Here is an 11,814-nt window from a genome sequence, read left to right on the forward strand (position 1 = left end):
AGTACTAGTTCGATGGGCACTAGGCAAAGAGGGAGTCTCTGTCGAATGCCACCTAATACGCTTGGCAAAGAAACCGGCAAAAGGGCCCACAGGAAGCTCCTTTGCCGAGTGTTAGTATAGTAGACACTCGGCAAAGTGTGAGTCTTTGGCGAGTGTCCCCGTGGCACTCGTCACAGTCTCCATCGCGGTCATCTGGCGCCGTTACGGTGATTTTTCTTTACCGAGTATCAAGTGGCACTCGACAAAATCTTGTCCGACAAAAAAGTAATCGGCAAAGAAGACATTGCCGTTATACAGTTCACTGAGCCTTCTTTATCGAGTGTCACACTCGGTAAAGGCTTCGCCGAGTGTTTTCTAACCTTTGCCGTGTGCTTCAGACAATCGGCAAATAAAGTTGTTTCTGGTATATATGAATTGCTGTTGAAATTACTTTTAAATTTACTTTTTTCCAATTTTTTTCTTGCTATGAAAATGCCTACTTTGGACAGCCATGAACATGCCGTCAAAAAATAGGCCCTTATTTTTAGTGGCATAGACTCGGTAAAAGTAGCAAATACTTAGCACAACACAGAGCATAAATTTTATTATATTGTGAAGTTTTATTAGTTACGTAAAGAAATGGGAGCCAACTTTTTTAGACGCGCTCCTCCTAGTCCTAGCTCTTTGGTCAAGCGCCTAGCGGTCCCTTTATCAACGATCTTCCACAGCTGATTCTTATTAACAGTTCCGAGATATGAATAATGCGTAGGATCTATCCCAACGATCGTCCCCTCTTTGCAATTGCCGCCTAGCCCGTCCAGGGCCTCATATGTGTTCTTGAGCGCTGCAATTTGGTGAAAGCCGTCGCCGTGGTCCTCTGGGAGCTCTGTCCAAAGCATGGAGATATCCACACGGTCGTCATCTTTGTAATATGGAACAAGTTGCACCTGGTCGATCCGTAACACAGAGAAGCAAATGATGGGGTGTTTGGTTTTAGGGACTAATTTTTAGTCTCTTTATTTTATTCCACTTTAGTTACTAAATTGTCAAATACGGAAATAAAAATAGAGTTATAGTTTCCGTATTTTACAATTTATAGACTAAAGTAGAATATAATGGAGGGACTAAAAATTAGTCTCTAGTAAGCAAACACTCCCTGAGTTAGAGAAAATAATCCTGACAGCGACCATGCATGTATGACGACCCTGTATTAATTATTACCTCCTGCTCGTCCCTTCTGTTTACCATGGCTTGTTGCGTCTCCTTGTTTACCAGCGCGAACACCCTTTGACCGTTGTCATCCGTCACACTGCTTACCCTGGAGTAGTCCTTGAACCATTCCTGTACACTTACACTATATTATTAGTACTACTACTACATACAAATCAAATTATTCTGTAGACTAAGATAACAATTTCCATTTACTATTCTATTTTCTATAAAAGACACTGCACCCCACCAAGGCAATATATTATGACGGACATCTTTTATTCTGGACAATAATCTAAATTAACCCCTTAAAACTTGCATAAATTACCAACATATGCTATTATATAAAATAGCAAATAAATTTGCATTTACATTATCCATCCACGCTCACCACATAATTATCCTAAGTATCCGTTCCCTTAATTTTACATCACACCACTTATTGTTAAAATGCATACTAAAATTTCTACCTTCTAAAAGGTCTAAATTACTACCATCACCTATAGACAATGTTCATATAACCCTCTAAACTATTTTTTTCGTTCCCAAACAACATTTTTCTTTTTTTATTTCTTTATGTAGAAACTAAATTTTTTCTTCAAAATTTGTTGGTTCATAAGTAATCTCATAACTTAGGCTAGAAAAATATATTATATATTTTTAAAATTATTTTGATAACTTAAAGATCAGATAATGCATGATAGTGTTATTTGGCACCCATCCTCTCCTTCACGCCTCTCAGACACCACTCCCGCGTCTCGTGCTGGACTGGCGGAATGAGCTGACTGACCAGTTATCGAAAGCAAACAGCGAAACAGCGACGAGGTGAAGAAGTTGATAAAAAAGGCGTCAATTTAAAGGGGAAAAGCGAGGAGCAAAAGGGGGGAAAAAGGAGGCAGAGAGAAAATCTTGTTTATTTGTTTTTTATTATATCTTCTAATCTAAGTAAAAAATTTAATCACCGAATCCATTTTATATTTCTGTTCCAGAGATTTTCTTGAACAAAACTAGACCACATATCATTAAATACATACACTAGTACAATTTAGCTCTATACAAGCGGTAGGCTTTTTACATCACAAGCGGTTCGGTTAGAAAACCGCATGTGATGTCCCAGGCGGTTCAGTACGTCTGTGATGTAATAGTATCATAAGCGGTTTTTGTTTAGGACCGCCTGTGGTGCTCTATCCTTTTCACAAACCGACCCTAAGAAAAAACCGTCTGTGGTTGTAAAAATATGAAAATAATTTTAATTTTTAACAGAAATATGCAAATACAATTTAAATGAATTAATATTTAATTTTTAACAATAATATGCAAATAAAATTTAAATGAATTATAATAGCACACATAGATAACTAGAGAGATTTTAAATTAATTGGCAACCACAATTCATAGTCGATCATACATGATAACAAATACAATTTGATTCATACAATTTTTCATGAACTACCATTTTTCCGCATGTATGGCTTTAAGTTCTTATCAATTTTCTTTTCCACACGCTTGATTCTCTCTGGACCGTTAAAGACGAACATCTCTTCATACTTATTGTATTCCTCATCTCGGTAACGACCACGACAAAGTCCTGCTCTCGGTAACGATCACGTTTACCGAGAGCAAGACTCTCGGCACACGAAGACACTCGGTGAAGGCCGACGCTCGGCAAAGGGTCGTCAGCAGCTGTCTATAGCTGACGGCCGTTATCTTTGCCGAGAGTCGGGATTTTGGCACTCGGCAAAGTAGCTACTTTGCCGAGTGCCTCAATCCCGACACTTGGCAAACCATTATGTGTCGAGTGTTGTAAGATGGCACTCGGTAAAGTATATTTTTATTTTTTTTCTTTTTCCAACCAAATTTTTTGTGGTATTTTTCTACACTATGTTGAGCTAACTCGACTCGGGTTATTATACTGCTGAGCTAAAATCTTAACTTGGCTAGCTAGCAATCCTAGACGAGTTGAGTCGAGCCGATCCAAGCCGGCCACGAGCCAAGCCCTAGCTAACAACACACGTAGCTACTCAGCTCCCATCTATATACCTCGAGATTTAAAGCATACATAGCCAAACAAAAGATATGTACATAGAGTGTGTGATCATACTGCATAAATATAATGAATTGTGATGAGCGGTAAATATAAGAAATTGTTGATGATTGTATAATAGTATCATTAGATTTTAGTCTAGCTATATGCATGGGAGAAGTCACTGAGAGGCCAGTTGTTTAAAAACACACATCACCTTTGCGACAGCGTCGTCGTTGTTAAAACATGTACAAACCACATAAATGTTTGGTATCTTAAGTATCAAGGAGGTAAGTGCAAGAAAACACAAGAGATAATATCTTGACGAAGAAACGTCTCTAACACGGTTCTTTAATTCTAGATACAGTTTTAACCATTAAATACACATAAATAAGTTGTATCATGAGAGATTCTAGTGAATAAGATACAAGACTTAAATATATTGTGTTGTATCAAGAGGTTTCTTAGATGTATCTATTGGTTGGAGAATCACAACATAGTATCTAGATTGTGCATACCATTACCTGCATTTCGTCGTCGGGATCTTCAGGGGCAAGAACGGCCTTATTGCCACGAATGGTGACGTACAAGTTGAAGCCATCCTTACACAATATTTTCACCGATTGCGCCATGCAAGGCAGGTCGTCCTTGTCCTTGGTCTCTTCAGCTTCTATGGTATGGTATGCTACTGGCGCAGTTTGAGGTTACATGCATCTCGACCCTTTTGAAGGCGCAGGTGTGGTCGTCATAGGATACCCAAGTCCCTCATAAAAAAAAAGATTATTGTTACCGTACATATAGTCAGATCAGTACCTCGTTAATTGAGTCTGGTCAGCTCTTAAAAGCATACGTACGCCGATCTCCAGGGCAATAATCAGCATTGGGTGCAGATACGGGCTGGGCAAGATCCACCAATCACGCACCAGTTTAATTTGTCATCAGCTACTGCAAGCAGTTCGCACAGGCACGTCCAATTGGGCTGGTAGCCTCCGGTCTTCAATGCACTCACTGGTTGGTGAACCCTTGTAGTATCAGATTTTATAATGGCGCTACAAAATCGACTTTAAAGCATTATTTCTACTAACTATTAAGCGCAGAGCGTAGATCGCCCCCGCTCGCCCTCCGCCCGCCTGCCCTTCGGGATCCTCGCCGCCGCAAACATCTCACCAACCACGCACGCCGAAAACCCCGCCCGCACGCCCCGCACGCCCGCGCGCGAGCCGCCAACAGCAAGGCGTGACCCCGACCGCCGTCCCGCCACCAACCGCAAGGCGCGTCCGCCGCGATTCGCGCCAGCCCGCACGCGTGCCGCGAACCCCGGCCGCTGCCGCGAACCCCAACTGCCTCCGCCGCAAACCCCGGCCGCCGCTATCCGCCCGACCCGTACGCCGCGAACCCCGCACGACCACCGTGATACGCCAGCCGCGATTCGCCGAAAAACCCGCCCGCCGTGGTGGCGGCACAGGACCTGGTGGACACCTTCAACGTCCCCTTCCGCGCCTGCGTCGAGGACGGCCGCGCCGCTAGTGTCATGTGCTCCTACAACCAGGTCAACAGCGTGCCCACCTGCGCCGATGCGGCGTTCCTGCGCGGCACCATCCGCGGGCGTTGGGGCCTGGATGGCTACATCATCTCCAACTGCGACTACGTCGACGTCTTCTTCCGCGACCCGTGGTGGTGAAGAGAGGCCAGCACATCGTGGAGGTGAACCCCCAGGGCATCAGCACAGGCATGGTGGACAGCCTGCTGTCGTCCAGAGTCAGAACGGGGACGGACCGGGTGGATGGGATGGAGGACGCCGCGAAGGTGTTCGACGAAATGCTGACTAAGGGCGAGGAGGCACCATCTGTGGTGATGTACAATGCTCTGATCAATAGCTACTGCACAGGTGCAAATATGGAAGGCCTTTGTGCAGACAAGACTCAACAATTGGTTGACATCACGGACTGGATCGTGGACACAGAGATTATCTTGCTCAGGGACAACAACAGGCCAAAACCTGGTGGCAATGTTACCTTTGGCGAGTTGCTCAAGAGCAGTGTGCTGACAGAAGGTGTCCGCGTGCTTATGCTGGTCTGGAATGCTAGGACTTCTGTCGGTTTGTTTAAGAAGGATGGCTTGCTAGCTGCCCATGATGAGGAGCCTGCAAATTACTTCCAGGGGCATGACTGTGTTGTGGATTTTGAGTTGAAGCTTGAAGAGTGTCAACTGAAGCAGTACCAATGGGAGCAGGAACAGATGGCTTCAATGATGGAGTACATTGCTCGCTTTGGTCCTGATTCTGCAAAGCTTGTGAGGGGAATTAAGCAACCATGGCCGCCACCAAGGGCAGTCCCGCCGCAGCTTGATTACAGCGATGATGAGGCATATGTTGGTAGTGCTTGGACTAGATTGTACCCCTTGACAAAGAAGCGTGCCAAGCCTGCAGTGCCATTGGGTGCCAACTATAGACTGATTGATATTACTGTCAGCAGTTGTCTCAACAGCAACATAATTGGGCTAATGTGCTCAACTTTTGCTCAAATGGAATTTTATTATCTTGATTTCTCCCTACTCATTTCTGCATATTCTGTACTAGAATATTGTTTTGTTATTATATATGTGACTATTGCATACCGTGCAGGTTCCTTGGCATGTTCCCTGTGGTGGTGTGTGCTACTAAGATGGAAATTTGGTGTTCATTGCCAATGATTGGCACACTGCACTTCTACCTACTTATCTGAAGGCATATTACAAAGACCATGGGTTAATGCAGTACACTCGCCCCATTCTTGTCATACATAACATCGCTCACCAGGTCGTTTCCTTCTCCTAATCATGAACTTGATGAGCCATCGCTTTTTTATATAGGAATTAAAATAGTTCAATTCTGATCGTGGCACATTGATCTGTTGATCAATTGTTTTTTAGACTTTCAGTCAAACATTGATGCAGAATTGACTATCCTGCATCCTAACGGCTGCCCTCTTGTTCGTAGGGTCGTGATCCTGTAGATGAATTCCCGTACATGAACTTGCCTTAAGACTACCTTCAACATTAAAGGAAAAGTACTACACATATCACAGTACAGGTTTCGCCCCACTGTATAGGTTTTGTCTTTTTTCCCTGTAACTCTCTTTCTCTTCTTTCCTTCTATAATAAAAAAATTGCACAATAGGGGATCCCCTACTGTATTTTCCCTAAAAAAATGTATGTGTGCATTGAACTGCCATTAATGTCACATATGTCGATGATCAGTCAGTCAAAAAGATAAAATTAATATAGCAAAAGGTCATACATTTAGCAAACATTCTGGATTGCCCTTTCACGATTGTTGTAGTCCAACAGATAAACAAAACAATAAACAACTTTATTAGGCTAAGAAAAGAAGAATCAAGGTGCGGAAAAAATATTTGGTCTAAGTAATCATTTTACATCACATATATTTCCATATAAATATGGTCAATTTGTTGCCATTGTTCACTCAAAGGAAAAGTATTGCACATATCTCAGTTCCAAAAAAGGCTACGTTAAGCTAAAACAAGTGTGAAAAAAATTGCACAATCCTGGGCTTCTGTCTACATCTATATAAGACATCTATAGTGTTTTCAGAAACCTTGCAGACTCAGATTGGGTAGGACTTTTGGAGTGTTCAAAAGGGCCATTTTCTCTTGAAGATAATAGCTTCACATAATTCATCATAAAACTCATCAATTTAGTAGCCTCCAGGCTGCAAGATTCCTTTAATAGTTGAGTATTTCCTATATCTTTATTATCTATTTGCAAGCATCATCTTCAAGTAAAAAATAAAATGCCTTAATCTGTCTATTAAGGTCATTGAGTCTCTGCAGAGCCATGACATGAAAGATGTAAACAAGTGGAGCAAAAGAAGCACAATTTGTTGAGAGAGACTTTGATAAACTCTCAGTAACATCCAAAAGGGAGTTTGGATTTTCACCAATCAATGCAAAATAACCCTTTCCAATAGTATTAGGTGGATTGGACCATTCCTTTCCTGAGAATACAATGAATGGATTCCCCCACTAACTTTGTTGCGTCTGTGGCTACATCTAGAGGCATGAGGCCAATAGATTGCTGATACAAGCTTGTACATTATATATATATATATATATATATATATATATATATATATATATATATATATATATATATATATATATATATAGGGCAGGTATAACGGGAGCCCTGGGCTTCCAATAGTTAAAGGAAGCCCAGGCCGACCACCTTTGCAAACTGGTTCAATTTAGCGCGTCCAACCAGGCTGTCGGGTGCGCCACCTGTCCCACGTCTGTTAGCGCAAAAAAAGGAATGCATGCATAAGTCAAACACGATCCAATGCATGCGCATAAATTTAGGAAAGATATGTGCGACGGTTTCTATTTTTAAATCCTTTATTTCTTCCATAAATTTAGGATCGCTGCAACAGCCATACAGCTAAACGCGTAAGGACCATTTTATGATATATACTGAGACTAAATATGCTACACTGTGTAAATAATTATGCAATTCGATATACTGCGTAAAAATCTGTTACCAGCTGCATGCACACGAATTTATGATGAAAATAATGTGCAATGAAAGGAAATGAATTACACGCATAGAAACAAAAAATCGTATTTAATGTTTTATTTCCTTCATAAATATAAGATCCTTCCAACAGCCATGCAGCTAAACACATTAAATCTAGTTTATGATATATACTGATACAAATTATACTACATGGTGTAGGTATTTATGCAATTCGTTACACTGCGTAAAAATCTGGCATGTTGTTCACTGGTGGACGCATATCCGGGTTGGAGCGTAATAACCTTAAGTTTTGAGCATAAAATCCCTCAACTATAAGCGTATATACCGAGCCAATGTGAGAGGTTGATAGCTCTAGTAGGTTGTTATTACGATCCTATTTTTATGGCAGATCCGAAAAACATGGCAGCCGCATGCATGCAGTTATACAGATCCAAAAATTATGGCAAAATGCATGCATGAGTCAAACACGTTCCCTTGCATACGCGTAAATTTAGGAAATATATGTGTGACAGTTTCTATTTTAAATGCTTTATTTCCTCCATAAATTTAGGATCGCTGCAACAGCAATGCAGCTAGACTCGTAATTATTATTTTATGATATATAGTGATACTAAATATGCTACACTGTGTACATAATTATGCAATTGGGTATACTGCGTAAAAATCTGTTACCAGCTGCATGCACGCGAATTTATGATGGAAAGAATATGCAATGAAAGGAAATGAATTGCATGCATAGAAACAAAAAATCGCATTTAATGTTTTATTTCCTTCATAAATATAGGATCCCTCCAACAGTCATGCAGCTAAACGCATTAGAACTAGTTTATGATGTATATTGAAACAAATTATACTACACGGTGTAGATATTTATGCAATTCCTTACACTGCGTAAAAAATCTGGCATGTTGTTCACTGGTGGACGCATATCCGAAAGAAGCGTAAAAACCTTAAGTTTTGAGCATAAAATCCCTCAATTATAAGCGTAAATACCGAGTCAATGAGAGGTTGATAGCTCTAGTAGGTTGTTATTACGATCCTATTTTGATGACAGATCCGAAAAACATGGCAGCCGCATGCATGCGTTTTTTATTTTTATACAGATCCAAAAATTATGGCAAAATCGTGGGAGTTTCCATTGCATGCGCGTAAATTACGAACATCATAAATTAAGGAATTGTCTTTCCAATGTGCATGCAGTAAACTGATATACGAACTTCGTGTTCAAGCATAAAATTGTACAGTTTTTAGCGTAAATAGTACATGTGGTAGGCATAAAACACAATAATCGAAAAGAAAACTGCGCCGGATCGGAGGATGTCACACATGATCATCGCTGCGCGCATCTCGCGCCTTCCGTGACGTCGCTCGCTCGAACATCACGCCTCATGCGTCGCCGTCGCTACTCGCACGTCGACGGGCGTCGCTTGCTCGCCGGCCTTGGAAGTGCCGCCTCCTCGGGGCTTCGAGGCCGCCGCCGCTTGCCCGCACAAGGGCCCCACTGCGGATCGAGGAACCTTCGCCACCGCGCGTCGAGGTAATGGAGTTGCGGCCACCGGCATGGGAACCGTCGCCACCGCACAAGGGCGCTGCCGCCGCTCGCCCTTTGGATCGGGGGCCGCCACTGCCGGCCTGGGAACCGCCGCCACCGCATGTCAGGTCGGGGAGCCGCAGCCACCGCAGCCACTGGTCGGGGTCCACCGCCGCACGCGCTATCGGGCAACCGCCGTCGCTAATGAATCGAGATGGGACGTGAAAAACTGATGCCTAGCACTACGGATTTTCTTTTATAGACGTCTGGACCTGGTCCGGCTCGACCGGATTGCACTGTCTGGCCTGGGCTTCCTTTAGTTATTGGAAGCCCAGGGCTCCTAATATACACTCTCTCTCTATATATATAGGCGATAGAGTAGGCAAAAAATCTAGGAAAAACTTGGGATCTTCTGCCAGTTGACATGTAGTTTTTTAGATACATTTTTCCATAATTGAAGAAATGAATCCATTTAATTTTTTTGATTTGTTTCTGACCAAGTGACTGAAATTTCGCCAGACTGCATAGACTAACTATCGGCGTTTCGACCCCGGGGGGTCCCTGGACCGACGAGTAAATTGTCGCCGCATGTCCCAGCCCAGATGGGTCGGCGCGAGACGGAGCACGAAGGGAGGAAAATGAGACAAGCGAAAAGGGGAAACCCGCGGCCTTCGTGCTGTCCTGCGCCCAGGTCGGGTGCGCTTGCAGTAGGGGATTACAAGCGTCCGCATGGGAAAGAGCGAGAGCCTTATACGCGCCGACCCGTCCTCCCGCGCGGCCAACCTTCTCATATGAGAGCCCTGGACCTTCCTTTTATAGGCGTAAGGAGAGGGCCCAGGTGTACAATGGGCGATGTAGCAGTGTGCTAACGTGTCTAGCAGAGAGGAGCTAGAGCCCTAAGTACATGCCATCGTGGCAGCCGGAGAGGTTTTGACACCCTGTTCATGTGATGTCGTGTCCGTCAGAGGAGCGCTGGAGCCTTGCGGAAGGACAGCTATCGGGGCTGTCGAGTCCTTGATGACGTCTCCTTGCTTCCGTAAGGGGCTGAGAGCCGCCGTCGTCATGGAGCACGCAGGGCGCCATCATTATTTGTTTACCGGGGCGAGCCAGATGGGACGCCGGTCTTGTCCCCCGTAGCCTGAGCGAGCTAGGGATAGGGTAATGATGACTCCCCCTGTGACGTGGTCGGCCCGAGCCCTAGGTCGGGCGAGGCGGAGGCTCCTCCGAGGTCGAGGTCGAGTCTGTCTTCCGAGGTCGACGTCGAGTCCGAGCCCTGGGTCGGGCGAGGCGGAGACCGTCGTCCGAGGCCAAGGCTGAGTCTGAGCCCTGGGGTCGGGCGAGGCGGAGTTCGTCGTCTTCCGGAGCCAAGGCTGAGTCCGAGCCCTGGGGTCAGGCGAGGCGGAGTTCGTCGTCTTCCGAGGCTGAGCCTGAGTCCGAGCCCTATGGTCGGGCGAGGCGGAGTTCATCGTCTCCCGGGGCCGAGCCTGAGTCCGAGCCCTGGGGTCAGGCGAGGCGGAGTCCACCGTCTTCTGGAGCTGAGACTGAGTCCGAGCCCTAGGGTCGAGCGAGGCGGAGTTCGTCATCTTCCGGGGCCGAGCCTGAGTCCGAGCCCTGGGGTCGGGCGAGGCAGATTCCGTCGTCTTCCGGAGCCGAGGCTGAGTCCGGGCCCTGGGGTCGGGCGAGGCGGAGCTTCCTATGGCGCCCGAGGCCAGACTTGGCTGCTGTCAGCCTCACTCTGTCGAGCGGCACAACAGTCGGAGCGACACATGCGGCGCTGTCTTCTTGTCTGGTCGGTAAGTGGAGCGGCGAAGTGACTGCGGTCACTTCGGCTCTGTCGACTGAAGAGTGCGCGCCAGGATAAGGTGTCAGGCGATCCTTGCATTAAATGCTCCCGCGATACGGTCGATCGGCGTGGCGATCTGGCCAAGGTTGCTTCTTGGCGAAGACTGGGCCTCGGGCGAGCCGAAGGTGTGTCCGTTGCTTGAGGGGGCCCTCGGGCGAGACGTGAATCCTCCGGGGTCGGCTGCCTTTGCCCGAGGCTGGGCTCGGGCGAGGCGAGATTGTGTCCCTTGAGTGGACTGAGCCTTGACTTTAATCGCACCCATCAGGCCTTTGCAGCTTTGTGCTGATGGGGGTTACCAGCTGAGATTAGGAGTCTTGGGGGTACCCCTAATTATGGTCCCCGACAGTAGCCCCCGAGCCTCGAATGGAGTGTTGATACTCGCTTGGAGGCTTTTGTCGCACTTTTTTGCAAGGGGACCGGCCTTTCTCGGTTGCGTTTCGTTACGGTGGGTGCGCGCGAGCGCACCCGCCGGGTGTAGCCTGCGAGGCCTCGGAGGAGTGGTTTGACTCCTTCGAGGTCTTAGCGCGTTTCGTGATGCTTCGGCCGGTCTGGTTGTTCCCTCATGCGAACTGGCCGTAGCCCGGGTGCATAGTCGAGTCCCAAGTTCTCGGGCTAGTATGTTGACGTTGTCAACGGTTTGGCCGGAGCCGGGTTTGCGAGAGCAGCCCCCGAGCCTCCGCACAGAGCGAGAGTACGGTC

General features: G+C 45.9%; 1 protein-coding gene across 1 annotated transcript; it reads right to left on the reverse strand.

Moving 5' to 3' along the window:
* Positions 1 to 554: 554 nt before the first annotated feature.
* Positions 555 to 3,974, reverse strand: LOC103641473 (Stress responsive protein). Its single transcript, XM_008664822.3, has 3 exons — positions 3,736 to 3,974; positions 1,201 to 1,320; positions 555 to 926 (listed from the first exon to the last, which is right to left on the reverse strand). The coding sequence occupies exons 1-3, from the start codon at positions 3,841 to 3,843 to the stop codon at positions 603 to 605; spliced, it is 552 nt and encodes a 183-aa protein (XP_008663044.1). The 5' UTR covers positions 3,844 to 3,974; the 3' UTR covers positions 555 to 602.
* Positions 3,975 to 11,814: the final 7,840 nt, after the last annotated feature.

This window comes from Zea mays, chromosome 10, assembly GCF_902167145.1.
Source record: "Zea mays cultivar B73 chromosome 10, Zm-B73-REFERENCE-NAM-5.0, whole genome shotgun sequence".
Lineage (NCBI taxonomy): Eukaryota > Viridiplantae > Streptophyta > Magnoliopsida > Poales > Poaceae > Zea > Zea mays.